Source organism: Netta rufina (assembly GCF_964035555.1).
Source record: "Netta rufina genome assembly, chromosome: 7".
Classification (NCBI taxonomy): Eukaryota; Metazoa; Chordata; class Aves; order Anseriformes; family Anatidae; genus Netta; species Netta rufina.
In genome coordinates this window covers 23,345,064-23,372,150 of record NC_140130.1, presented here as the reverse complement: position 1 = coordinate 23,372,150, position 27,087 = coordinate 23,345,064, and the positions used below count along the sequence as shown (strand labels likewise).

General features: G+C 62.7%; 1 protein-coding gene across 1 annotated transcript in view; it reads right to left on the bottom strand.

Annotated features, from left to right (window-relative positions):
* Nucleotides 1-25,725, bottom strand: part of SLIT1 (slit guidance ligand 1) — a gene marked incomplete at its 3' end in the record, with an annotated part of 31,671 nt that extends 5,946 nt beyond the window's left edge. The window contains exons 1-19 of the mRNA XM_084290206.1: nt 25,654-25,725; nt 25,032-25,103; nt 5,545-5,616; nt 5,343-5,414; nt 5,107-5,178; nt 4,708-4,871; nt 4,239-4,386; nt 3,652-3,723; nt 3,450-3,521; nt 3,275-3,346; nt 3,009-3,152; nt 2,727-2,890; nt 2,617-2,640; nt 2,139-2,283; nt 1,938-2,012; nt 1,601-1,744; nt 1,221-1,364; nt 862-1,028; nt 160-292 (exon numbers count right to left, since the gene is read on the bottom strand). Coding sequence (XP_084146332.1) covers nt 160-292; nt 862-1,028; nt 1,221-1,364; nt 1,601-1,744; nt 1,938-2,012; nt 2,139-2,283; nt 2,617-2,640; nt 2,727-2,890; nt 3,009-3,152; nt 3,275-3,346; nt 3,450-3,521; nt 3,652-3,723; nt 4,239-4,386; nt 4,708-4,871; nt 5,107-5,178; nt 5,343-5,414; nt 5,545-5,616; nt 25,032-25,103; nt 25,654-25,718 — 2,021 coding nt within the window. The 5' untranslated portion in view covers nt 25,719-25,725. The remainder of the gene's footprint in view (nt 1-159; nt 293-861; nt 1,029-1,220; nt 1,365-1,600; nt 1,745-1,937; nt 2,013-2,138; nt 2,284-2,616; nt 2,641-2,726; nt 2,891-3,008; nt 3,153-3,274; nt 3,347-3,449; nt 3,522-3,651; nt 3,724-4,238; nt 4,387-4,707; nt 4,872-5,106; nt 5,179-5,342; nt 5,415-5,544; nt 5,617-25,031; nt 25,104-25,653) is intronic.
* Nucleotides 25,726-27,087: the final 1,362 nt, after the last annotated feature.

Sequence of the window (27,087 nt, the reverse complement as noted above, 5' to 3'; positions counted from 1 at the left end):
GCCCTGGGGGCTCTGAGGCTGCAGAGGGCTCAGCCCCGTGCTGGGGTAGCATTTGGCACGGTCCCCTTGCCCCCAGGCAGGACAGGGGTGCACCCCGACCCCAGAAACCCTGCAGCAGAGTGGTGGAGGATGAAGGGAGCCCCTCGATGCGGCACTCACAGCTCTGTGACGTTCTTGGGGATGCCCCTGGGCAGGGCCTTGAGGTGCTTGTTGCTGCAGCGGACCACGGTGTCGAGGCAGGTGCACTCCTGAGGGCACTGGGGCCGCGGGATGCAGCTCGTCTCCTCCTGACCTGCACAGGACACAAGGGCCACAGTGTCACCAGGGCACGGCGCGGCACCCTGCAGGCACCCCGCGAGGCTGGGCTGGGTGCCTGGCACCTGCAGCACCCGCACCCATCATCTCCCCTCGCCCCAGAGCAAGGGTGCAGCACCGGGGTGCATGCAGTCCTGCTCCTGCACCCGAACTGGGATGGGTGTGTACAGACAGCTCAAGGCTGCCCTGATTTTTGCCATTTTCAGGCAAAATTGCAGCCACAGAGACTGCAGAGAGAAGGGCAAGCAGCAGCCCCAGGACAGCCCTGTGTTATCTAACCCCTCCAGGCAAGGCGCAGGACGCAACCCTGTGGGCTGTGACGAGTTGGAGGAGGATGATTTGTTGTAAATATTCTCCAGAGGGCTGAAAAGCTGGTCTAATTTTTCTTTAAAAAGGGGCTTTTCTCTCAACACGCATGTTCCCTGCCCAGCTCTGGGGCATCGTTAGGGGAGGGCACTGAGGGGCGGGGGGCCCCCAGCTCGCCATGGGGTGCTGGTGGCTGGCACGGGAGCGGGGACGGCGCTGGGGCGGGGGGCTGTGAGTTACCTTCCTCACACCTGAAGTCGGGGAAGGCCACGTCCTGCAGCGGGATCTGCCGGAGGAAGTCGGGGTTTTGGCACCGCGGGTTCCCCGTCACGATCTTCCTCTTGCGCAGCCAGTCCCCCAGCCAGGCCAGCTGGCAGTTGCAGTTGAAGGGGTTGGCGAGCAGGTTCCTGCACATGGGACGGAGCCGGGGGGGGCACAGCCTGAGACCCGGGGCAGCCCCCCAGGTCTGCTGCACCCCCTGCGCCCCCGCTGTGACAGGGAGAGCCGAGGGGCCGGGACTCCCATCCGCCTCCACCTCCCACCAAGCGGTCTGTGAGCACCCCCGGGGAGGGGGCAGCGCCCTGGGGCCCCCGACGTACAGCGTGGAGAGGGACTGCAGCGTGTCGAAGGCGCCGGGCGCGATGGTGCTGATCTGGTTGTCGTACAGCGAGAGTAGACGCACGTTGCGCAGCCCCGTGAAGCTGTCGTTGTGGATGCAGCTGATGCGGTTGTTCCTCAGCATCCTGCGGGGGATCAGGGCACCTAATAACCGTGCCCGGGCTGTGCACACCGCAGGAAGGACCTGGGTGGCTGGAGAAGCCTTTGCCCACCCCCAAGGGCTGCAGCTGAGCCCAGCCCCAGCTCTGGATACAGCCAGGGGCTCCCGAGCTGGCCCCACAGCGATGCCGACAGCACCAGCCCGGTGGCACGGGCAAAAGGAGCTGGGACATCCCTGTCCCCGTGGTGGAGGGAGACTCACAGGGTCCTCAGCCCGTCCAGGCCCCTGAACATGCCGCTGCGCACCGACTCCAGCTGGTTGACGGTGAGGTGCAGCTCGCTGACGGACGCGGCCCCCTCGAAGGCCCCGTCCTCGATCTCCGACACCTTGTTGTTGCTGAGGTTGCTGCAGGGAGGAGCAAGCAGCAGGCTGGGACTGGGGGGCTCTGCCCTGCCACCGTGAGTCCCACTGAGCACCCCATGAGAGCAGGGGTCCCCCAGGGGGGATGTGCCCCCAATTTCGCACCCCGACATCAGGACCCCATGCGCCTTCCCACCCCCAGGTGGTCCCAGCAGGGCGGTGCCTGCCCGATCCTCACATTTTCTTCAGATGAGGGAGCTTCTTGAAGATGCCGGTGGCCTCCAGGACGGAGATTTCGTTGTTGTTCAAGCGCCTGGGGTGGGCAGCAGGGAAAAGAGCTCAGGAGGTGGCTGCGAAGAGCCTGGCACAAACCGAACCCTCAGCGACACCCGGCGCCGGTGAGGCTGCGGCCGCGGGAGGGGAGGGCAGCGGCTCTTACAGCTCGGCCGTGGACTGCGGGATGCGCTCGGGGATCTTGGTGAGCTTCAGGTTGGAGCACTCGACTACGCCGGACTCGCAGCGGCACTTCGGGGGACAGCCCACGTCGCTGTTGCACTCGCTGTTCAGCTGGTAGTCCTCCGTCCCTGCGTGAGGGCAGGGGCTCGGGGGCTGCACCCAGCCGGGTGCTGCTCCGCTCCCCCCGCACCCCAGCCAGCCCGAAATGTGCACCTACGGCCCCCTGTGTGCCCAACGGGGGGGGCACAAGGGGCATTATCCGCAGGGATATTTGTCCTGGGAGTGTGGGGTGCTGCACACGGAGCCTGTCTGCACCATTTGTGCCCACGGGGTAATGGCACGATTGAGGCTCCCAGCACCCAGTGCTTTTGGTACCGCGGCACCCAGACCCCAGCTACCAGAAAATACGGAAAAAGCAGGGCCAGGCCTCCGGCTCCTGCACCAGCACCCCTGCCTCTTACCTGGGATGAAATACTGCTCCTTGGCTGCAGAGAGAAAAAGCACATCAGCACCACCGAGTGCACGGCAGGGGGCGGGGGGCTGCGGGAGGGGGGACGAGGACGCCTCTCACCCGAGCAGCGAAACTTCTTGCTCTTGATCTGCCCGATGCGCTTGTTGGCCAGGCGCCGGGGGCTGGCGCAGCGGGCGCCGCTGGTCTCGATGGGGTTGGCGCGGAGGAAATCCGCCAGCCACTTCAGGTTGCAGTCGCAGACGAAGGGGTTCTGGGCCAGGTGCCTGCGCCGAGGGCAGCGGGTGACCGGCAGCCACCTCCTGGTGGCTCCTGCTGCCACCACAAAGGGACCCCGCCGCAGCATCCCCCGGGATGCCGCCCCGCAGCCCCGTGGGCACTCACAGGGTCTGGATGGCCCGCAGGGAGGTGAAGGTGCCCTTGGCCAGGCTCTGGATCTTGTTGTCGTAGAGCGAGAGCAGCGAGAGGTTCTGCAGGTCCTGGAAGGCGTCCGCCCGCACGCAGTTGATCTTGTTGGCGTTGAGGAGCCTGGCAAGTAAGGCAGGAGGTGAGGCTGGGGGACGTGGCAAACCCCAAAACCCCGTGCCATGCCCCAGCCGATGGCACTGACGGCCCCAGTGTCCCCGCAGAGCATCCCACCGGAGCCTTACAGCAGCTGCAGGGCAAAAAGTCCCCCGAAGACGCCCTTGGGGAGGTCCGTGATCTTGTTGCCGTACAGCACCCTGAAGAAAAGGGGGGCGTGAGGGGTCAGGTGGGGGCGGCACGGGGCAGCACCCAGGGGTGCCACCTCCACCCTGCGCCCGTGCCCCCAGTGCGGGCACTCACAGCGAGTTCAGCGAGCGCAGCCCCTGGAAGGCGTCGGGGGCGATCTCGGAGATCTGGTTGTTGCTCAGGTCTCTGAAACCCAAAGGGACAAGGTGGCCTCACCCCGTTTTTCTTTCACCCCACATCCCCGTCCTCCTTCTGGGGTCCTCCCAGCAGTGGCCTGTGGGGTTCGGGGTGCTGGGTGTTTTGGGGGCACGCTTACATCCTCCGCAGCTTCTTGTAGGGGGAGAAGGCGCCGGGGGGGATGGACTTGATGCCGTTGAGCTCCAGGCGTCTGCAATAGGAAAGAGGAGAGGTGAGGGCTGCGGGGCTGGCTGAGCCCCAGCACCCCGTGGACGGGCTGGGGGGGCTGCAAGACCCCAGGCTCACAATAAACCACCCCACCGGAGCAGCCCTGGGGACAACTTGCTGCTCGTGGGCAGGGCTTTCTCCAGCAGGGAGGGTGACGTGGGGGGGACCACAATGTGGGGGGGGCACAGAGGGCAGGGGGCAGCACGGGGGGCAGGGGCAGCACCTCCTCCCCCCAGCAGCCTGGGTCTGGGGGCGCCGGCTGCCTCGCACGCCTCGCATCCCAGCAGGGGCTTTGCACCGTAATTGGATTCCCCTAAGGAGATTATTTCTCTATTTACATGTTTAATGCAGCTAAATCCAGGGCTGAACCTGGGCAGTGTGAGAGAAGGGCAAGGCCCTCTGCCCCATAGGGGCACTCTGTCCCCGTGTCCCCCCGCCTGGAGCCACCCCGTGCTCGCAGTGACTGCAGGGTCCCCATACCCACGGCCCCACACTCACATCTCCGTCATGGTCTCGGGCAGGTTGGCGGGGATGGCCGTCAGCCCCTTGCCCCGACAGTCCACGATGCCGTTGCTGCAGGTGCACATGGCCGGGCAGGAGCCGGAGGACAAGCTGCAGAGCTGGGCACGTGCCCCCTCCGTTTGTCCTGGGGGGGGAAGCAAAGGGGATTGCAAAGGGCTGGGACAGGAGGGTGGCACCTCCCCAAGGAAGGGAGCCGGGTGGCACGGAGCTACGGGTGCACAAGGTCCCGACCCCATACAAAGGGCATGCAGCCCCGAGGGCATGGATTTACACCCCCTTGTCACAGCAACAGGGTGTGGGTGTCCTCGTGGTGTCCCCACACCAGGGATGGAGCCCGTGGCGCGCAGCTGAACAGGCTGCAGAGATGGGCTGAATCCACAGGGCAGACTTTGTGACCCCATCCGTGTCCCCGCCCCGGTGCCCGCCGCCTCCCCGGCCCCCTCACCGGAGCAGCTGAACTCATTCTTCTGGATCTCGGCCACGTTGAGGCCACGGAGCTGGGCTGGAGCCGCGCACTGGGTGAAGAGCCCGATGGTGGGGCGCTGGCGGAGCCACTGCGACAGCCAGGCCAGGTGGCAGTCGCAGAAGAGGTGGTTGGAGTGCAGGCGGCTGCGGGCGGACGGGGGGTCAGCGGCCGTGGGATGCCCCCTGCCCACCACCCCGAGCTCTGGCGGCCCCAATTTCCACGACCCAAAGGCCACAGGCACACGGAGAGGGTGCGGAGGCAGTCATGGGGAACCTGAGGGCACCTCCCCGCGTTGCCAAGGCCACCTCGCTTGGGGGATGGCAGGGGTGTCCTCTCCAACCCCTCCGTCCCCTCCTGCTCTCCCAGACCCCCACTCACAAGGTCCGCAGCTTGGGCATGTGGTTGAAGCTGGACACGGGGATGGAAGTGATGTTGTTGTTGTTCAGGGTCCTGCAGAAGGCAGAGGGGGGCAGCTCAGGGGGGGTGAGATGGTCCAGGTGGCACCAACCCCTGGGGGCAGCGGCACCCACCCACTCTCCACTTTTGGGTGGATGGATGGAGAGGAGAGGGAGGGCATGTGGGTTGGGGACTGCAGCTGCCCCCTGGCCACTTACAGGACCTCCAGGCCCCGCAGGGCACGGAAAGCACCGTCCTCGATGCAGCTGATCTGGTTCTTGTCCAGTTGCCTACGGGAGAAAGCAGCAGGAGCGTTGCTGGGACAGCGCAGGGCTGCCGGCTGGCTCCCCGTACTGCCCGCTGCCCAGCCGACCCCAAACTCCTCCGTGCCAGCCCGTGCTCAGCCCTGCTGCCACTCACAGGTTCTTGAGGTCGGTGGCCCCGCGGAAAGCTTTCCTGGGGATGGCCTGGATGAAGTTCTCGCTCAGGTCCCTGCGGGAGAAGGAAAATGAGCAGTGCCTGCACGACACGATGCTGCGTGGGATCAATGTGTCCCCAGGCAGGGTCACGGCACCAGGGATGCCCCAGGGGCTCTGCACAACCATAATTTGCCCCCCAGGGACCTGCAGCCCCACTGGCCACACCGAGGTGACCCTGGGTCCATCCAGAGGGGCTGCACGTGGCTGGGGCTCCCCGGCACTGGTGTCCCCCGGCTCCGATGAGCAGAGCAGCAGGGCACAGCTCTGGGAAAACCCTCAGCACTTAAATACCCTGTGACTGCTATAATTACAGGTCCCTGCTGATTAACCGGTAATTACACTCGGTGGCTCCAGCGGGCATTCCCATGGAGCCTGCCCCGCGCTTCAGAGGGCACCCATAATCAGGTCAGTAATTTATCACCGTCCGTGCAATCACCCGCGCTGCGCACCAGGGGGTTGGATGCCCTGCGTGCACCCAGCCTGGCTTTTAACAACTGTGATGGCCAAAACTCTCATGGCAAAGTGGGCTCGGGGGGCACCAGCTCAGCCCACCCCAACCTCAGGGTCCATGGCCACAGCGGTCAGTGGGGACCTGGCCACTGGGGAGTAGATCTGAGCCCTGTGCTGCCATTCCCTCTGCCACCCCGGGGTCCAGGAGCCCCTCTGAGCTCAGCAGACACCGGCACTGCCTGCTCCCAGCCCCACACCCCCAGAGCCCTGCTCCAGCATCCTTTAGGGCAGGAGGCTGAAACCTCGCTCGTGTTTCTCCGCTCGCAGCCCTGGTGTGCCCGGGGAGCAAATCCCGGTGCCTGCCTGCAGGCTGCTCGCTTCCAGCTCCTGAGGCACACGCGGCGAGGAGGTTGCAAAACTTACTCCGCGAGGCTTCTCCCCTTCACAGCTTTTCATGGCAGGCACCGATGAGGTGCTGCTGTTCGGGGTACCGAAGCCAAGAGGGACAGACGCTGGATGCGAGGGTTTCAGCAAGGCCCCGGTGCCGCGCGCACGCTGCCGGCACGGTTACCCAGCTGACGACAACAGGACAAACACATGCTTTGCCTGCGGGATCCTCAGTCCCCGGCGTTAGAACAAGGCCCGGCCCCTTCCCTCCTGGTGTTTCGTCGCTCCCAGCTATGTTTGCTTTACACTTTGGCGCCGAGGAAACAGCAGATGGCACGGCTTCTCCTCGCTGCGCCGCACGGCTCCCCGCACCCTCGGCGGCTGTGCCAGCGCCACCTCGCACCCCTCCAAACACCCTGGCTGTCCTTTCTGATTTCGCTTCTAGGTTTTTTCCTAAGACCTCAAGTTCAGGAGCTCCTGGTTGCTGAACCCAGAAGATGCCCAAGCAGCTGGCTCATCCACGGCTCCTCCATCCACAGGGACCACGAGGCTCCCTGCACGGTGAGGGCGCAGAGGGCTCCGATCATCCTGGGGGTGCGAAGGGGGAGGATGAGGAGGGGTGAGCAGGCTGTGGGGCTGTGCAACCTCCCTCCTGTGAGTGCCAGAGGGCAGAGCTGGATGCCTGCACTGCCCACAGCCCGGGTGAACCCTCTGGGGGGGCTGCAGCCACCCGCTCGCCCGAATTGAGAAGCTCGCACCTCCTACGCTCAGCGGGCACAGTCTGGCTCAGGCTCTCCGCAGCCCGTCTGCAAAGCAGGGCCCCCGCTTGCTCCCCAGGAACATTTCCACCCCTTCCTGGCCCGGCCCCATCGCAGACACCTTCTGTCCCCGCTCTCACCTCCTGGAAGGCTTTCTGGCCCAGCAGATGCCTGCTAATTAGCAGCCACCGTCCCCAGCCCACGGCTGCGAGATGGGGAGGGCGCATGCTTCAATTCCCCATCTCCCAGAGCCTTACGGACAGGCTCTTGAGCCATGTGCTGGCAAGACATCGGTGTTTGAGCACCTGATGCAGCAGGTCGGGGTTTTGGAGACTCACCTACTTGGATCTCATCCCCCAAAATGTGACACAGACCCCGTTGTGTGCATGGTGCTGGCTGGTGCGACACGAAGACGTGCCGCGGAGCAGGCGGTGCCCTCGCAGCAGGGCACGGTGGGGGACGAGCCGGGAGACCCGGCGCGGTGCCAGGCAGGGGGCACGGCCCCCTTGGGGCTGGCAGGGGCTCGGGAGCGGGAGCCAACCCCCGGCGTGCCGCCCTGCCCGGTGCTTAGCGGGGCGCCCGAGCAAAAAGTGTTCGACATCACTTCCCAGTGGGGAGCCCACTCAGGCAAACAAACCCCGGCAGCCTTAATCTCCGCCGCCAGAGCCCGGCGGGCGGGAGGGGGCCGCAGCGGCCAGGCGGGGAGGCCGGGGCTGTCACCACGCTCCCATTCTCCCGGCTAATCCCGACTTCACACTTTAACCTGATTGAGCCTTGTTCGGAGAGCTGGCTCCCCGTGCGCCGCGAGGGGATTAGGGCCGGGCGCAGCGGGGAGGTAATCGCTTCCTAGTGGGGCCGGCCCCGCGTCCTCCGAGCCCCCCGCTGCCTGCCAAGCGTGCTGGCAGGGCCTGGCAGCCCCCGACACGGTGCTCCCCGTGCTGCAGCTCCCTGCAGCGGGCAGCCCGGCTTGGCAGCATCCTCCAGGGTGAGTTGGGGTAAATGCCGTGGGGTGCTGTGCTGGGTGAGACCTTGTCGGAGGAATCAAGTGAGGGCCACGGCACTATTGAGCAAGGCGGTGTCCTGGTCCCCCCAGGGAGCTGCTGCTGCTGGGGGCAGATGTCCTGCAGCTGCACCAGCGTGGAGCTGGGGGACCGAGGCAGGGTTTTGCCCACCGTGCCACCCAGCCCTGGCCCCACCTCGGGTTCGTGCTCCCGCAGTGCGAGCATTACGTCAGGCTCTTCGATTTTTAATGGGATCCGCCAGCCCAGCTGCCACGCTGGCCGAGGGGGACGGGGCAGACCGCCCTCCTGCATCGTCCCTGCCTCAAAGTGCCACCCCTGAGGTCACCAGGAGCCTGTGCACCGCCTGCTGCCACCAAGCAGGGCGAGGGAGGACCGGCACAGTCCCCCAGGAATGACAGCGGAGGGACAGCAAACCCGGGGTCACCCCGATGCTGGCTCTCCCCGCCCAGCCGCAGCAGGGTCCCCGCTCCAATCTCTGCCTGTCCCTGCCCCTGCTGGGGTCCCAGGGGCTGCTCCTGCCGCGGTTCAAGGGCGAGCAGCTGCGAGGAGCATCCAGCCTGCGCGCCGCGGCACAGCCCTCCCGCGAGCCGGCCCCGCTGGCAGCCGGAGCGAGCGCTTCATCAGGCGGCCCCAGCCGCCAACAATTACGTGCTGAGTAAATCGATGGGATATAATTGGACTATTAAGATCTCATTATCCTCCTGGCTCCCGGTGCCGCAGCTCGCGGCGCGCTGGGGAGACCGTGACCTGCAGCCAGAGAGGCTGCAGCCGGAGGGGCAGCGGGGACGGGGCGCACGGTGACACTTCCATCACCTGCTCCTGTGCCGCCTCTGGGGGTGATCCCTGCACCCCAACACAGGGTCCTGCTGCCCCAGGAGCCAGGCAGATCTGGGTTAAAGGAAAGTCCTTGCAGAGGGACAAGAGGATGGCACGTGTTGGCGGCGCAGCACAGGGAAGAGCGGGTCCCGCGTGGGCTGCACATCCAGAGCCACGGGGCTCTGCTCGGTGGGGAGGGAAATTGTGGAAACAGGAGGAGCTGGCCGAGGAAAAGAGGGGAGGGTGGGCGGGAGGGGGAATAAAGCATCTGCCACCCACCCTGGAGCCACTTCAGAGAGGGAAACAAGTTAAAAGCAGCAGCTCTAATGGCAGCACAAGTGCAATAACGAGCTGCAAACCCCGCGTGCCCGTCGCCGCCCCCTCCCCACGCCGTCCCTTTGTTCCTGCAACTCGTTAGCTGCGGGAAGGGGAGCGGACGCCAGGCCCAGGCATCGCCACCCACTCCCTGGCACACCAAAACAACTCGAGGGAGTGACAGCGCCTGCCCCAGCCCCGCTGCCTGCAGAGGGACCTGCTGCATGGCCGAGACTGCCCAGGCTCCAGCAGACGGATGGATCCATCAGGGCTTTTCACCACCTGCACGTCCCTTGCACCCTGCAAGCTTGCTCTCCTCCCTCCTTCCATGCTTTTCCTTCCGTCTTGTCCTCTAGAAGCAGGAACCCCCTGCAAAAACCTCCACACAGGTGTGGTTTTTCTTCCACTTTCCCTGCAGCCTGCCCCCCCGGAGCAGCGCATTTCACGTCTGCATCGCCTGCTGCTGGGTCACACGAGGCTCTTCCATGAGTGAGGGCAGCTGCAGCATGCACAGCGTGACCCCCGTCACTGCCAGGGGGCAGAGAGGGGCGCGGGCAGCAGCTGAAGCACCCGCACAGCCCTGCAGTGGTCAGCACGGGGTCAGTCCCTCCTCACCCCATCATGACCCCGTGCACCGAGGCCAGCTGGACCTGCTGGGTGCCGGTGCCGTGCCATGCCAGGAGCAGTGCCGGGCTCCAGCGGGATGGGAAAGTTGCATCCAGCAGCTCACAGCAGCAGAAACACCCCGACTCCACGCGGCAACGCTCCTCCAAAGTGCAAATGGAAAAGCAAATAGCTCTCCTGCCCAGCCAGCCCCGGCACTGCAGGGAGCTGGCTGCACCTCTCATTAGCGGGCTTGTCCCGAGGTTTGCTGAGCTCAGAGCTAATTGACTCCCAGCCTCTGAGGGTTTTAATTGCTAATAAGTGTGAAGCCAGCCCTGCCGGCCCTCCTGGATTCCTCCCAGGTGCGAATGAGGCTGAACCAAGCTGAGATCCATGTCCTGGCTGTCCCAGCCTGGCCAGGAGAGGTGCGAGGCTGCCCAGGGGCTCGCATCCTGCAGCTCCTGGGATGGGATGGCAGCTCCAAACCCTGCTCCCAGCTCCGGCATGGGCTGAAGCAAACCCTCTGACCTGGAGGGTGCTCTGGAACCGATGTTGATCTCCACAAGATCCAGCTGGAGTTACGTGCTGAGATGCCCTGCGAGTCGGCAGTCAGGGGCTGGCTCCCCGCGGAGGAGCGCTCCGTGAAGCCCCTGGCACAGAAACACCACGAGAAAGCCTCTGCCTGCTGCAGGCAGCACAGCTGCAGCCCTCCGGCCACCAAACATTCCCACCCACGAACCTCCTCCTGCGTCCAACCCCTCCTCCTCGTTTTGGGGAAACAAACGAGGTGCCAGGAGCACGCCTGGGTGCTCGCCTCATCCCCGCACGTGGAGTGGGCACAGCAGCACCCTGCAGGGCACAGAGCCCCCTGCATGGAGCCCACGGGTGCCTGGGGGGCTCGCACAGCCCGTCAGCCTCAGAGCAATGGAGCAGCCCCTGTCCCTCCCTAAGCTGCCATGGGGTTAGTTAGCTTTGAGGCTAGCAATGCGTGGCCTGTCTCTGCTCCAAACGCATCTCATGTCAAGTCCAGGCACCCCAAGAGCCCGTGGCTGGCTGCGAGGTGGGGCACAGCCTCAGACGTGCCTGGATGGCCAGCTTCCAGGTTATCCGTGCGTCCAGTTTGCTCTGACAGCCCCCCAGGAAGCTGACAAGCGGAGGCTGTGGGTTCCCCAGGAGGTCTCTACAATTGCAGGCGCTTCACAGCGGCTGAGCAGCTCGCTGCCGTCACCTGCGCTGTGCCAGAGCACGCAGCTCACAGGGGGGCCCGGAGAAAGAAGCACGCACACTGCTACCGCTGCTCCTCCGTGCCCATCTCTGCCACGACACGCATCCCTGGCCGCATTTCAAGCAGCTCAAGCAGGGATCGCAGTGCAGGTTCCAGCTGAGAGAAGGGGAATGGGGTGCACAGGGTGGGAGCTAGCACCAGAGAGATGCGCTGGCCCGGGCTGTGCGTGCAGGTATCGCCACCAGCACCCAGCGTGGTGGCCCCGGTCTCCTCGGCACACTGGTGGCTCGCTGCCCGTGGCTCTAGGACCCAGGGAGAGGAGGCGCCAAGGCTGATTACCCCTGACAGAGGGGGCCTGGCGGGTTTATTTTTAACAGTTCTGATTGAAGCTGGTTTCCTGCTGGCATTAACACTCCCGCATCATTATCGGCTCCCCAGCTCCCAGCCGCCAGGATGAAAGCGGGGATGAAGTCCCCGAGCAGTGGGGTTCTGGCCGCGTACCCTGCAGAGGGAGGATGCCCACGCGGACACTTCTGGCAGCTGTCGAGAGAGAGATGAGGGGCATCGGTGGCAGGCTGTGGGGCTGGCACCAGGGGATGCACGCCAGGCAGTGCTCATGCACATGGGAACACTCCCTGTGCAGCCTTGGGACAGTGACACCCTCTCTGCGTGTTGCCAGCAGCCAGGTCCTGGTTCCATGCACAATCTCATTCCAGCACCCCCCAGCTCCTGGAGGGGGGCACAGGGCAGGGGTCGCAGCCCCTTTATTTTCAGGCTGGGCAATGCAATGCGGAGCGGGTACTGGGGATCCCTGGGGGGCAGAGCTGGGTGCTCAGGGCTGAAATCCTTTTTTTTTTTTCTTTTTTCCTAAGAAACAGTCAAATTCCAATGCATGCAGGCTAAAAATACACCCCAGTCTGCCAAGGGCTCTGCCCGCTCCTACATCTCTTGGATGATTCACATTTTGTCAGATTCCAAGATTAAAAATACCAGGGTTTGGAGACAAGCGCGTCTCAAGGAGGTGTCAGGGCCTGGCGGGAAGCAGCAGCAGCCCCAAGCTGCGAGGGGGCACGGCCAGATCCTGGCACGGCCTGATCCTGGCACGGCTGGATCCTGCCAAAGGGGCCGGGTGCCTACGTGGGAGCTTGCCTCCAGCTTGTACCTCGCGTAATTACGTTCCTGGGTATGAAATCACCAGTAACTAATTAGACGGACCCGTTCCCGCCTAATACGCCGAAAGCCGCCTCCTAATTAAATATTATAGGGCTTTAAAAGCATTTCTGACAACATATTAGGTATGTAAAACACTGCAAATTAGCCGGCGCTCCCACTGAAAGCCTGCCAGGGAACAATGCGTCTTGCTGGCCGGGAAGGGATCCGGGACGTGGCTCCATGTGAATCGGGAGAAGGGCCCTTTCTGCTGCCTGAGCTCTTCATTAGGGTGTGGGATTCACAGAGCACAAAGGCTGCAGCCCAGAAACCCCGGACCCCTGAGCAAAAAGCCCCCGGTATGATCACGGCAGCAGAGGCAGAGGGGATGCCAGGGAGCCCCGAGCTGGTTAGGTGAGCATCAATGCACATTGTCCACGAGCACAGAGATGAGGTCCCAGACACTGCAGCTCGGAGGGGAAGGGGTGTTTTATCCATTATCAGCTCATCCAGCACCATGGGCAGGCACGGGGAGATAGCGGGGAGCTGCTCAGATGCTCGGAGAGGCAATTTCCACCCAGCTGCAGTGCATTTGATGTTGTGTGAAGCCCATTTCACACACACTGCCTGCCTCTGCTTTGCACAGGACACGAGGATAGGGCCAGCCCCTGCACAGCCCCAGCCATACACGAGCACCCCACAGTGCCCCAGCCATCCCGCGGGGCACCCGGAGGTCCCCATTGCACCCATCGCACCCCTCTGGCCAGCAAACAGCCGGGTTTGGTCTCGTCCTCCTGAGAGCCCAGTGGGGATGGAGCTGGGGGCCGTGGAGCTGGGATGCTGAGGGGCTGCAGCATCTCCCCTCCTGCACGCAGCAGCAGCACCGTGGCTGCTCCGGGGCCGGGCCCTTCCCCTAAAAGCAGAGCAGAGAGCAGGAGGCTTGCAAGGGAGAGGGCTGGGAGCGAAGGTAGGGAAAAACACACCGGGTAATTGCCCACAGACTCGCAGGGTGTTTGAAATTCACACTTCAAAGTTGGTGTCTGAGGGGCCCGGCCTGCCTTTGCGGCACACCGGGGGCGAGTCGGGGAGCAGGAAGGGCAGTGGGGAGAGGAGACCGCTCACGCTCCCATGGCTCCGGTGCCAGCACCAGGCACGCGCTGGGCTGCGCTCACCCTCCCCTGGTGCAGCTACCAGCAGCGCCCCTGCCTGTCCCTGGCACCCTCAGCCGAGGGATGCAGACCTGAGACCCCAAACCGGGCCAGGCTGTGCATGCTAATGCTAAACAGGGCGGGATTGAGGGGCTAAGTGCATCAAAGCCAGGCTTTGGACTGGCTTAAAAAGGCACCCGGATTTTAATCTGCCCACACCAGCGACGAGGAGACCCCCCCCCAAGCCATCTGCAGCCCCCCGAGCAGCATCCCAGCACCTTGCACAAGGCAGCCAGACGCGGCAGGGCTGGCCGAGCAGCTCTCCGGGACAAATTGTCCCCTGTGCACCTCAGGGACAGCCACCCCAAGCCCCTCTGCTCAGCCCCAGAGCACAGGACCCATCCCTCCCGGGGCTGCAGCCCACACCGCTGCTTTCCAGGGGATCAGCAGCCTCATCCCCTTTATCCAGGGACAGACTGGGGACAGCGTGTGTCCGTGGCCACAGATCCAGGCACCACTCTCCCTCCTCCAGCCCCGAGACCTCCTGAGCCCCCCTGAGCCTCGCCAGCTGGAAGGCTCCCCCTGCAAAACCCCATCTGCGGGGCTGGGAGATGCCTTCTCCCGAGGCAGCAGGGGGCATGGGGAGGGTGCAGGTCACCGAGAGGGGACAGGACCCGCGCAGGGACAGGGGCTGCCATGCACAAAGGCAAGCACAGCAGCAGGGAAGGGGTCCCGCTGCCCGTTTTGCAGCAGGAGGAGGATTTGCGCCGCAAACAGCCCCTGCCCCTCATTGTTTTGTGTGACTATCTTATCCCTTATCAATAATTCACAGGTACAAACGATAACGTTAGCTGCCACAGGCTGGGAGCCACATGTCCCCGGTGAGGGGGAAGGGGCCGGGGCGGTCGCTATTGTTAATGCGTGTTGCGGGGGGGTGGAGGTGGCTTGGATAAATATTTAACAACGTGTCTCCGAGCAAATGTCCATGACCGAGGGCTGAACATGGGTTTTACACAGAGCTGCTCCTGCCCTGCAGAGGGTCATTAGCATGTTAAAAGCCGTCAGAGCAGGGTGATGGAAGCCCCTCATGGGAGGACCCCCCCCAGCACTCAGCCTCGGGGGGCTGCTGGCACACGGCAGGGCTTTCCCTGCCAAATTCCCCTCTCCCCAGCACAAAGGATGGGGCTGTGCCCTGGGTGGTGCAGGGGAGCATCCCAAAATCCCGTACCGAGGGCAGGATGCGGGTGTCTGCCCCGCCGAGGGGGCGCCTTGGGTGCCTGGGGTCTGGTGGGTGGCCGTGGCCGCGCATTGTGCAGCGGCGTGACAAAGGGCAGACAAAGAGCCACACACTGCACTGGGGCGAGCTTCGTCTGCCGGCCTTTCTTTCGCCGTGCGGAGGGTGAGCTTTCTGTGTAAATCCCCAGGGCGCGAGGGGAGAATAAGTGTCTTTGTTGGAGAGGCTGGAGGGGTGGAAAAAAAAAAAAAAAGAGAAAAGGCACAAAACCCAACCGGCAGCACAAAGATTCGCAGGGCGTGCAAAGAAATTCCGACAGGCACAGGACCAGGGCTGCACCCATGTGCTGGGAGCTTTCCCTCTGCACCCTTCCTTCTGCACACGCTGTCCCCAGAGGACCCCAGGGTGACAATAATCCAGGGGCAGGCTCCCAGCGACAGCCCCAGAGCACGCAGCCACCAAGTCACCCAGACCGTGCACCCCTGTGTCACCCAGGGCAGGGGACATCCAGCCGCTGGGACGCCCCTGCCCACGCAGCCCAGGCACAGAGCTGGCCCTGGGGACCTGCTCCAGGTCTGTCCCTTCCCGTTTTGACCACGGGGGAAAGCAGCACGCTCTCCTTTGGTGCTTCAAAGGGCATCACGTCCATCTCTCCCCCGCTGAGTCTTCAGTGGTTAACAGCGCTGAAAAAGCCAAGTTTATTTCTAGTCTGAATTTGTCTGGTTTCAGCCTCCAGCTACCGAACGATTTTATGCTTTTTCTCTTTATCTTCCGTTAAAAAAAATTAATGAGGTGTGTACGATCAGGCTTCTCCCCATGCAGGTACGCAGAGGCGGTGAGCAAATCCCCTCTCACCTCCTCTCGCACGCACTAAATAGGCCGAGCACTTCATTCTTTGCACGGGGAGGCAGGTTTTCCACACCTCCCATTGCACTGCACTTCCTCTCCGAGCACTTTCTAATTTCCCAGTCCCTGTCCCGTGGGCCCTGAGGCAGCAGCACGGTTCGGGGGAGCCCTCCCGCATGGTGACCCCCAGCCCTGCTCTGCTCATCCTCACCCCCAAAGCTGCAGCGCTGGGACCCCGTGTGGCAATGAGCGGGCTGCGAGCTGGCTGCTAAGTCCTTTTCGGTGTAACCAGGTCCCCAGACGCCGCTCGCGGTCTCGTAGCCGTGACCTACATTTTTTTCCCAGATGCGAGCCCTCGTGTGCGGCTGTTTGCCAGCGCAGGTGTTTCGGCAGAGCCGCGTGCCCCCAGCTGCTCCGCGCGCCCCGTGTCCCACCGGCAGCCCCAGCCCCGCTCCCTTCGCCCATCAGCACGCCTTCCCTTCCAAACCCAGCCGCAATATCCCACTCTGTGTCGCTGCAGGTGGCTTCTTCCCCAGCTGCATCGCTCACACAGTGCTCACCTCGTGCCCGCACACAGGCACAGTGTGAGAAACGGAGGCGAGGAGCAGCCAAAGCATTGGCAAAAATCAGTTTTACCACCCAGGAATTATGGTGGGGCAGGAGCAGAGCCCCCCAGCACACTGCCACCGCCACGATTTCCCCGTGAAGTCTGCCAGTGAATCACGTTGTCAGAGATGCTACACTGATTTTGCAGAATATTAATGTTTTCATGGCAATATCCTTCAGGCAAGAGTAAAATGACTTGCCGAAGTCTCAGTATATCATGTCAGCGCAGTCGCTACTTATCAACCCAATTTGTCAGCTCATCAAAAAAAATGATATCGGGTTTGTTTGACGAGAGCAATTTTCCGTGTGGATTGGCATTAATTATCCCTTAATTCCTCCCTGATTGCCGCCCGTGCCGGTGCTGTAGCTGGGATCGGTGTCGTGCCGGAGGCAGCTCCGTGTCGCAGGGACGCGCTGCCGCTCACCACGGCGCTGTCACCACCAGGGTGACAAAGTGCCTGACGTACAAAGCTTGGTGCCCCCGGGCACTGCTCCTGGTCAGGGTCACACCGGGTCCGGGGACCTCGTGCCACCCCAGCACAGAGCCTGGTTTGTGGATCCCAGCCAGGGCTGGGGACCTTTCCACCCCTCCAGCCCCTTTTCTCGGGCAGCGTGTGCTGGGGAGGCCCCCGGCGCAGCCAGGATTTGCTTTCTCTCCGGTCAGCCCTCGGGCTGAGGAATGCGGGGTCAGCACCCGCGGGGCTCTGCGGAGAGGCGCTTGTGTGGCTGGGACGCGGGAACGTCCCCTCGCGGCCACGCTATTTATTCTCTCAATATTTGGAGAAGGAAACGAGAGGCGGGGGACCAGGCCTGGGCCAGGATGGGGGGCAGACAGCGTGTCGGCACAAAGCACCCCGCGGGGCTCCTTCCCCTTAGCCCCGAGGGGCTCTTCTGCAGCCCGCTCCCCTAAGAAGCTCAAAGCCTGCTGTTAGCCATCCTACGGCACGGGAGGTGTCCCCAGCAGCCAGGAGATCGCGTCACTGCTCCCAGCCATAAATAAAACCCAGAAGCAGTGACCCTGCCCACGGCCCTGGGGGTCCCCATGGGTGACAGCACCCACTTAGTGCTGCCCTTTGCTGGCACACACCTCATCTCTTTCGGTCTGTGACCAACGTGCTTCCCATCCCTGCTTTGCAACTGGGGTGACTGAGCCCCAAGGTACCCCCAGAGCCCAGGCGGGGGTGCAAAAGGCTAAATATCATCGATCTTTGTGTTATAACCAAGCCTCCCCAGCACAAATTGCTGCCTCGGTGGTGCTGCCACGGTTGTATTTGCACTGCCAGCTCACCACGGAGCTGTGGCACCTCCAAAAGCTGGACCCACACGCTGTGTTTATCCCCTGCCCAGCGTGCCTGGAGCCTTGAGACCCCTAAAAGGCTCCTGGTGCATCTGCGGGCTGGCCCCGGGCACCGAGAGGCAGCCAGCAGCCCAGGGGACCCTGTCCCCACAGGCACAAGCTCAGAGCAGCCACTTGCCACAGCATCACGGCTCCCAGCCCCGGCCGCCTCGCCCCCAGCTGGGGTTGGGGTTGTGAGGCTGTTTCCCAGCCCGGGATGCCCATCTGGAAGCCATTAGGCACCTTTAATCCCCCTCATCCATTCTGGTGCTGTCTGAGCTCCCCCCCACCAACACACACAAACGCTGCCATTCAAGCAGTTAATTTAAACAAATTCTGCCCAGCCGCCACCTCGAGGAGCGATGAAAAAGCCAAACGAAGCAGCTCAAAGCCAAGGGGGGAGGAAAAAAAAAAAAAAAAAAAAAAAAAAAAACTGAAAGAAAAGAAAGAAAAGAAAGAAAACCACTCGGCACGGCGGGGCTGATACCCAGAAAGACCAGCTGCATCCTCCTGTCCCAGCCAGCCACAGTTCCTCCCCTCTCGCAGGCAATCAGATACCATGCGGGCTGTGTAATTGGATGGCGAAGGATGGAGAGAGACATCTTAAAGCTGGGCTCTAATCTCATTAACACCCGGCTGCGGGGATGCTGTGAAATCGCGGGGATGCAGGAATGAGCCGCACGCTGCTGCGCCCACGGGGAAGAGAGCGAGTGAGCCGGAGCGCCCGGAGAAGGAAAATGCCTCTGTACGCACGGTGCCCCGGTTCCGTCCCCACCACGCTGATTAGTAATTAATAGTGCTGGTGGTAATTGCGCTCTTGCTTTAATAGCCACTGCCGCAGACCGGCACGGACCCAGCAAAACGCGCGGCCGCGCGTTTTGCTGGGTCCGTGCCGGTCTGCGGCTAGTGGGGACCACGAGCCCCCTTGGCAAATCCCCCAGTAGGGTCTCGCGATGGATCCAGCCCCAAAAAATGCATCCCCAGGCCCCCGTTGCCTGGGCGACCCCGCAAGCCCGCATCGCATCATGGTGGCCCCTGGGAAAAAGCATCCCAAGCCCGGGATTTGGATGGCGGGGGGGGGAAGCGCCCACCCACCTGTGGGGCTTGGAGCAGGACAAAAGCCCCTTTGAGCGCCGTGCCGAAGCCCCCACAGGGATGGGAGGGCTCTGGGGATGTGGGGCCAGGATTTCTGGGTCCCAGATTGGTGTGGGAGGGGTCTGGGGATGGAGATTCCCCTCCCAGCTCGGAGGTGAGGGGGTATTTTGGGGCTGGAAGGAACGTTTCCTGTGCTTTCCATCAAAGTTTAATTTAATTCTCTGCTCATCCTCCATAGGATCCTGGAGCCATCATTTCCCAAGCACTCGGAGGATGGCCACGCTCGTCTCACCAGCACCTCCTGGAGCAACTCCTTTGCTCCCCGAGCAGCTCTGCCCCAAACTCCTTCTCCCACCAGAGGAAAAAGGGGGGCAAGGAACCCACTGCAACCCCCCAGCTGCGTCCTGCTGCCCCGTTTGCAGACCAGAAGACAGCGAGACGTCTTCGGTTACAAACAGCTCCCCCGGGAGCAGTAAAAATTAATCCAGCTTTTCCTGTCCTGAAGGGAAGTACAAACGGGGACCAGAGCCTCAGGGGGCAAAGGGGGGGGGTGCAAAAACCACGGAGAGGGGGGGGAGGCCATGGGGAAGACCCTGTAATCCCCAGGCTGCTGCGGGGCGGTGGGGGTCCCGACCCCAGATGTCTGTGTCTCGCTGGTTAAGTGGGGATAAGCCCGGGATGATAATTAGTTTAACACAGAGGAGGAGCTGGGAGATGAGCCCCCACCTCCCTAAACCCACAGAGAGGGGCTCCCCAACCCCGTGCCGGGACCCCCCAGCGGTGGGGGCAGCTTCCCCTCGGCAGTGCCCCCAGCCCCCTCCGTGCTGGGAAACGCCACCCGAGGGAACCACGGGTTAATTAGGCAGCTCTGCACATTGCCACGTCTGGGGGATACGTGTGCGGGGGTACCGAGCTACAATTTGCTTTAAAACCACCACCTCAGACTTCTTTCCCTCATGTCCTGGAAATCAAATTACCGGAGGATGAGTCTGCTCACGATTCTTTGAAATTACTTTGAACCTCTCTCCTAACCGAGCCGTAAAAACAGGAGGAAGGAAATGTTTTTATTCCGCCACCAAAATATACAGACAAAGGGAGCTCTTCTTCCAGTGCTTTTTTAACTCTTTCAGAGGAACAAAAGTGGTTGGGGGGCCGGATAGGGCATATTGGTGATAAACTGGGACGGAGGGGTTGGAATATGTCATTGTGCCGTGCAATTAGCACTGCTGCCCAGCATTAGGAAGATCAGCCCTTGATTTTTGGGTTGTGTTTCAATGCAGGTTGCAAATTCCCGTTTGCTGGAGCAGGGAGGTGGGCAGCGATGCTCTGCAGGGGACAGTGATACAAAGAGGGGGCAGCAGCTGGAAACAGCCCCTCGCTTTGGCCCTAAACCCTATGCCTTAATAACTTTAGGAAAGTCAAATCCAAGCCGTGCACCCAAAGCAGGGATGAGGGCGCATGGGGCAGGTGTCCCATGCAGCAGCGGCTGGAGGGGGGTCCCAGAGGCAGGCAGGAGAGGGGCGAGCGTGGCAGGGGTGGGAATCTCTGGGGAAATGCCCTGGTGCAGCCGCAGCCCCCCGGCCGCCCGCCTGGCAGCGTCTCCTGCGCGGTCACCTCCCCACCTATTAGTGGTGCATTTGTTTCCCCGCGTTTCCTTAGAGCTGTCACGAGCCACACTGACTCTTTGTTCCCGGGGGCTGCGGCGGGGCCTCTCTTCCCCCTCCCCAATCCCCCATATCCAGCTGGGGGGGGTCTCGCCTCGCACAGACCCCGCAGCCCCCCCCTCCTGATTGGTATTCGGGGGGACGCGTCCCAGCCCGGCCCCCCCAGCCCCGCGCTGCCTTGCTCCGTCCCCGACAGAAGGGTCTTTGTCGGGGAGCGCGAGGGGGTCCGGCACCCGGAGTCGCGGGGACAACAGCCGCGGGGACAACTTGGGCACGGTGACAGCGGGGACGCGGTGCCCGAGGGGAGGGGGATGCTCCCGAAAGGGGCTCCGCATCCAGGCGTTGGGGACGGAGGGGGTGACTGCTGCGGGACCCCAGAAGGGGTGCAGGGCGTCCACATCTGTGCGCAAAGCTCCATGCGCGTGGGGTGCCGACGCCAGCACCGCGCCGTGCCCGCGGGCCCCTTCCCACGCAGCGGTTCCCAGGCACACGCCGAGCTCCCGGCTGCAGAGCGAGGCGTGGAGCACAAAACCTCACCGGAGGCACCGAGCCTCAGCCAAAGCCCCAGCAGGAGCGGTGTGGGAGGACGGGGCGGGTGTCTGGCACGGGAGAGCCGGCACGCAGCCAGAGCCAGCCCACCGCCTCGGCAGGATTGCCAGCGAGCAGCAAGCACGAAGGAAACATCCCCGGGGTGCTGTGCCGGGGGAAAAGTACCCCCCGTGCACCCCAACCTGCCCGTGCACACGCTTGGCACCAGCACCAGGGCACAGGACCGCTCATCCACCCACCCAGCGATCCCCTAGCCCATGTTCCCATCCCACCCGGTGCTTCTCCATCCTGCCCGGTGCTTCTCCATCTCTCCTGCTCCCACCCGGGGCTTTCCCCGAGCAGCGCCGCGAGGAGCGGTCACTGGCACAGTCTCGCAGGCAACACCTCCCACGCGCAGCCAGCCCCATCTGAGCGGGGCCTGCTTTGTTATTCCTTCCCCCGACAGCTCCTTTTTCACTTGTCACCCTGTTTTGCTACTATGCAGCTCACAGCTTCCTCCCGCGTGCTTGTGGTCCTCTCCTTCTGAAGGATGTCATTTGCATTTTCTCGAGTTATTTAACACCACTCGATTTTTTTTTTTCTGCCTGCCTTTAGAGAGGCAATGGGGCTGCTTTTGGGCCAGATGCAGGGGTGGCAGCGAGGAACCTTGCCCCAGAGCTCGCTGTAATGCAGCCCCCCGTACCTGAGCACCCCGTGGCGGTGCTGGGGACTCAAAGCTCCCCCAAAGCTCAGAGCTTCAAACACCCCCGGTGCAGGGAGGGCTGCCTCACCCCTGCTGTCACTCCCAGCCCCCAGATGGGAGCAAAAGGACAGCATCGCTGCTTTCTGCAGGCTCCGGCCACCAGAGGAACACCTTGCTAGGAGCAGGCGCCCCCAGCTCCCACAGCATCCCTCATGTCCCCGGCTCTGCCTCGGGAAGCCACCGGTGCTGATTGAGATGTTAACGCCGCTTCCAAGGAGCCCCAGGAGGCTGGCTGCTGCCCTGACAGACGGACAGGGAGCAGGACTGCCAGCCCTTTCTTCCCCCCCGGCCTTGGCGGCGAGCACGGACGCAGCACCAGCTCCTCCACCGTTTTTGCTGGCAGGGGTCTGACGAGCCGTGGCCGGCATCCGAAATGCTCAGAGCTGCCCGTGCTGAGCGCTGCTCCTCTCCTCCCTTGTGCCAGCTCGGCTTCCCTGGGAGGAAACTCGTTATTTATAGCCGTCCTGGCTGCTGGCAGCACGTTGCCACAGCCCACGGCTTTGCCTCCCTGACGATGCACCCGCAGCGGCTCCGTTCTCACCCTGCTGCCTCGGCCACCCCGGGCTCCTCTCTCCTCATCTCCCCGCCCAGCACCCCCAAAGGGGCTTAAATAGAGATTCAAGGGAAATATTTGAAGGGAGCAGGGAGAAACCTGAGGGCTTGGCTTTTCTCAGGAGAAAAACAGCTCCCACCAGCTCGGGAGAAGGGCAGAAGTGAGCAGGGCTGAGCGGAGATGCGCACGGCCGCCGGGAGCAGCGCGATAGCAGAGGTCACCTTCGTGCCTGGCCGATTCCCCCGCTGCAAGGCGAGATGCATTTTTTATCAGCTCACCACTTCACAGGAGACGTGCCCTTCCCCAGCCCGCCGCGGGGGCAGCCGAGCCCCCCCCCCGGGCCCGCCACGCTTTGTTCTTCCGTCCGGCGCTGACAGTTTAATTAAACCCAGTTTGAGATGGGGTCGCCTGGGTCAGGCGCGCCCCGGCAAAGCCTCAGATCAGCGCCATTTCCAGCCACCGGCACTGCTTAATGAGTTACCCGCTCGTTACGGCGGGTGTCAACAAGGGAGGCCGTGCAGCCCCCCCTTGCCGTCCCGCTGTGGGTCCGGCTCAGCCCCTTCGCTGCCTCCTGCCCCCAGGCTCAGCCCCGGGGCACCCAGGGCAGGATCGAGCTCCCCAAACCAGCCCTTATGCATCCAAATGGGGATGGAGCGGCATGTCCATCCCAATGGCAAACTGGATGGCAGGAAGGGAACTCAGTGTGCACTGAAATCTCAAATTTTCAGGCAATTTCTGAGCCCACAGGCTGTGGCAGCAGCAGCCCCAGGTGCTACCCTTCCCTTGAGGAGGGGGCACCAGCTCTGGCTGCATTTACTGCAGCCGCCCCTGGCTGAGACAGGCTCTGGGCAGGCGTCAGCCCAATATGCCCAAGTAGCAAGAGAAAACATTCCTCTCCAGGCATCTCACCTCCCCCACGGCCTCATTTGAGGCTCGTTTTCCACTGGCCCTCTCCTGCCATTCCCCAGCTTATTTGTGCCCCGGCGGATCAGGTTTACCCCCAGCCCATTCCATTATCCTGATGCACAAATGCTCTTTGCAGCCTGGATCTGAGTAACTAATTGCAGCTTGCACAGGGCCAGGAGACCACAGAGCACCACTGGAGTGGATTAGGTTTTGACACTTGGACCCAGGAGGCGGAAAAGGCCTCTCTCGATCCTGACCCGAGCCAAGGTCCTCCTCTGTGTGCCTGCGAGAGATCTCTGCGAATGCAAGACCATCGCATGGCTGTCACCCACCGCACATTCAACAGATTTGCCCCAACTTCTGCTGCCACGTAACCACGGTGCTGCTGAAGATGCAGCGAGAGGAAGGCTGGAGGATGCTGCAGCACCCAGGCCAGCACCCAGGCACCCATCCGAGTAGCGCCCTCTGGGTCCCGCACCCATCTCTGTCTGCTTGAGCTGGGAGCCCCAGCAGCCCCGCAGCTGGAGATGCATGCCGGGGCTGGATGTGGTGGGCAGGGCACGGGGAAGCTGGCACGGACACCGGGTGCTGGGAATGGTCTGGGGACAGCGCCCTGTCAGAGCTCTCAATTCCTGTCCCATCCCGCACGGTGTCCCGGCCAGCCGCTGGGGCAGGAAGGGGGCACCGGCCACCCCAGATCCCTTTCAGCAGTTAAATAAGCATGAAGCCTGGTGGAGAGGCTCCGATTTCAGCTCGAGCAGAGCTGATTTCAGTTTAGCTTAAACCTGTTCCCCACTGACTCATATCCCTGTAGCCCGAGCCGGCTTTGCCGCAATTTAAGAGTGTCCTTGTGACCTCCCGCACCGCCGCACCAGCAAGGTTTCAGATCTCACCTCCTGCTAAGCCAGCGTGACGGGGCGTCTAGACAAGGTCTGCACTGGCACCTCTTTCCCTGCCATCCCCCCAAATTGTCCTGGGGAACCTCAGGAGAAGGGAGCCACGAGGAGAGTCGGAGGCAGGTCCCTGATGTCCCCAAGCACAGCAGCTGGTGCTCTCAGGGACTGGCACCACCTTTTGCTGGGGGGCTGCAGGACCCAAGCCCACTCACCCCATTTCAGATTGCAAAAAAAAAAAACAAACAAATCAAAACCCATCTACAGGTGCTGTGCAAGCAGAGATGGCCAGAAGACAACCCTAACGTGGGACAGAAGAGGTTTGACACCACCAAACCATGGGGTGGGAAGCGACAGTGGAGCAAAAGGGGGGGCCTGATGTGTGCCCACCCGCACGGAGGGGTGCGAGGGGCACGTCCCCAGCTCCATGATGAGCCACTTTTTGAAAGAGCCCAGTGCTAAAATCCAGGGAAGATGAAAAGGGAAACATGTCTGTTTGTAAAATAACTCTCTCCACTGTGTTCTTGTTGCGCAACGGGCGGCTGGAGGAGGATGGGCCTTTGCTGGCGCCACGCTACGGCACAGCTGAGCTCAACAAATGCCATTTGATAATTAATTGAACGCCTGTGCTATCAGCTGCCATTACCTAGGCCCATCGCTGGCGCCCGTCCACCATTTCACACATCCCACGCTGGCAACCCACCCGGCGCTTTAACCCTTCATTAAACACCGCGACCGACTCCTGGCACCCGCAGCACCCCCCCGGGGCAGAGCAGCTCCAGAGCCTGCCCCAGGCACTGCCGTGCCTCTCCTGGCAGCATGCTGGCCCATTCGCTTATTTTACCCCCCTCCTGCCTCAGTGGGGACCTGACGTCCTCAGTTCCCAGCTGGGAAGCGGAGATGGAGGATGCCACACGCACAGACCTCGCGTCCTGGCCCCAAATGCCCTGCTCCTGTGTGGTGCAAGCGCCCTCTCCGCGTGGTGCAGAGCACCCAGCCCGAACCACCAGCACTTACAGGACATTGTTAAACACCAACACAACCCCCCGAACCCCCCAAGGGACACCCCTGCCCCTCCAGCCCCCCAGCAGCCCCACGCACAGCCGGGCAGGGGACCCGGGAGGTACTCACAGCCGCGACAGAGCCTGGTTGTGCTGGAAGAGGAGCTCGGGCAGGGCGTGCAGCTGGTTGCGGTTCAGCCGTCTGCGGGGAAGGAGGAAAGGGTCACGGGCCGGGGAGGAGAGCTGCCAGCCCCACCCCGGGCACAGTTTTGGCTCGCTCCGGCGCGCACGCTTCCAGGTGATGGGAGCCAACTGGGCATTAATAGATTTACTCACAATATTGCAATTATATGCAGACAGGGCTCCAAGCTGTTAGCTGCTGATTGCTGCTTAACTGCGCTGTTAACCTGCTGCTCGCTCGGCTCCTAATGTTTGCTCGAGCAGCTCGGGGGTTTTAAGCTGCTGAGCTGTTTTATTGAGTACTGAACTGTAGCTCAGGGCTCCCTGGCTCACACACAGGACACAGCTGATAAGAGTGGTAGTGATTTGTGTTTAACCTGCCCCTCACCTCAAAGCATCACAAAGGGCTTTGAGATCTGTAGGAACAGCAATGGGTTTGCTTCCCAAGCCACTGTGAAGCAGCGATGCTGTTTGAAGCCACGCAGCACCGATGTGCTGTGGGTTAAGGCAGAAAGTGCCCGCGGGGAGCAGAACTGCCACCCCGTGCCACCCCCTGCGCGCCCACCACTCACAGCCGCTCCAGCTCCTTCAGGTCATCGAACGCCCCGCGCTCCACCATGCTGATCTGGTTTTCCATCAGCTGCCTGCGGAGAGGGACACAGGGAGAAGGGGTTGGCTTTTGGAGGAGTGGTCTCCAACCCAACCCAACCCAACCCAACCTGACCTGACCCAACCCAACCCAACCCAAGCTCTTTCTCCCTGCTGGAAGCCCACCATACGCTCCAGCCCAATGTGGGTGCCCACCAGCCCCACCAGCAGGTGCCCACCAAAGGGCTCAGCACCATCCTTAGCCCCCCAGAGGGGCTGCACGCTGAGCGTGCCACTTGCTGGGGACTCACAGGACACGGAGCTGCTTCAGCCCGGAGAAATCGTTCTTGTGGATGCGTGTGATGTTGTTGCCGTTGAGCTCCCTGGGGAGAGAAGAGGCAGAGGTCAGGGGGAAAGCTCTCAGGAGCCAGCGGGGCACTGTGGCCCCAGAGTCCCCAGAAAGACATAGCCAAAGGACTGCATTTCTGTGCCCTCAGTGCGCCAGCTGGCATCACTCCGGGACCACGAAGCAGCACGGGACTGCCCTGCTCCCCATCCTGCCCATCCCCACGCATCCCTGCCTGCCCAGCTGCACATCATCCTGCAGGGAAATGCAGCAAACGTCTGGCAGGCTCATCCCAAATTCACTGAGCCACTTAGAGAGGGCAGGGGCAATAAGAAAGCCGACAACTGGCCCCTGGAGAAGCAGGATGCCTCCGAGCACTCCGCTGCAGGTCACCCACATGCATGAGGACCGGTTTGGTGCTCAGCCACCTCACACCTCTACAGCACATGCCTGTAGGACGAGCACACTTCAAGGGCTTCTGTAACCCTTCTGAGAGCCAGGTCAGTCCCTATAACCCACCTCTTAGGAGAAATAAGGAAAATCCTACTCCCTCCATGGCTGCTGCCCTGTCCAGGGCCTGCTCGGCACCAGGACACGGTGCGCCCTGCCGGCCCAAAGCCCCCTGCACCCATCCCTAGCCGAAGCCTGCCTCCGTGGCCATAGCAGGGTACGGGGTCAGTGTCGGGATGGCCCCAGAGGCGTCAAGCAGTGTGTAGGGCCGCCCGGTACAGCCCGCGCAGCCGCGCACCCCGGGGTGCTGCCATTGTCCCGGTGAAGCGGCTGATAATGGCTAATGAGTTCCAGCTCGCCGTTATAGCCCCATAATTACACAGCTATTCAGCGGCTGAGATTGCCGGGCTCCTGCCATTATCCAGCCGTGTGTGTGCCTGCGTCGGGAGGGAGCTGGGGGGGCACGTTACTAGGACACAGATGAATGCAAGTGGGGAATGAATAGAGGCTCCCCAGCCCCGGCGATTAAACCGAGACCCACGCTTGGGCTCCGCAGCCCCCCCGGCTCGCCCTGCCTGCGCCGCATGGCACCGGGCTCCAGCAGGGCTGGGGATGCACATCG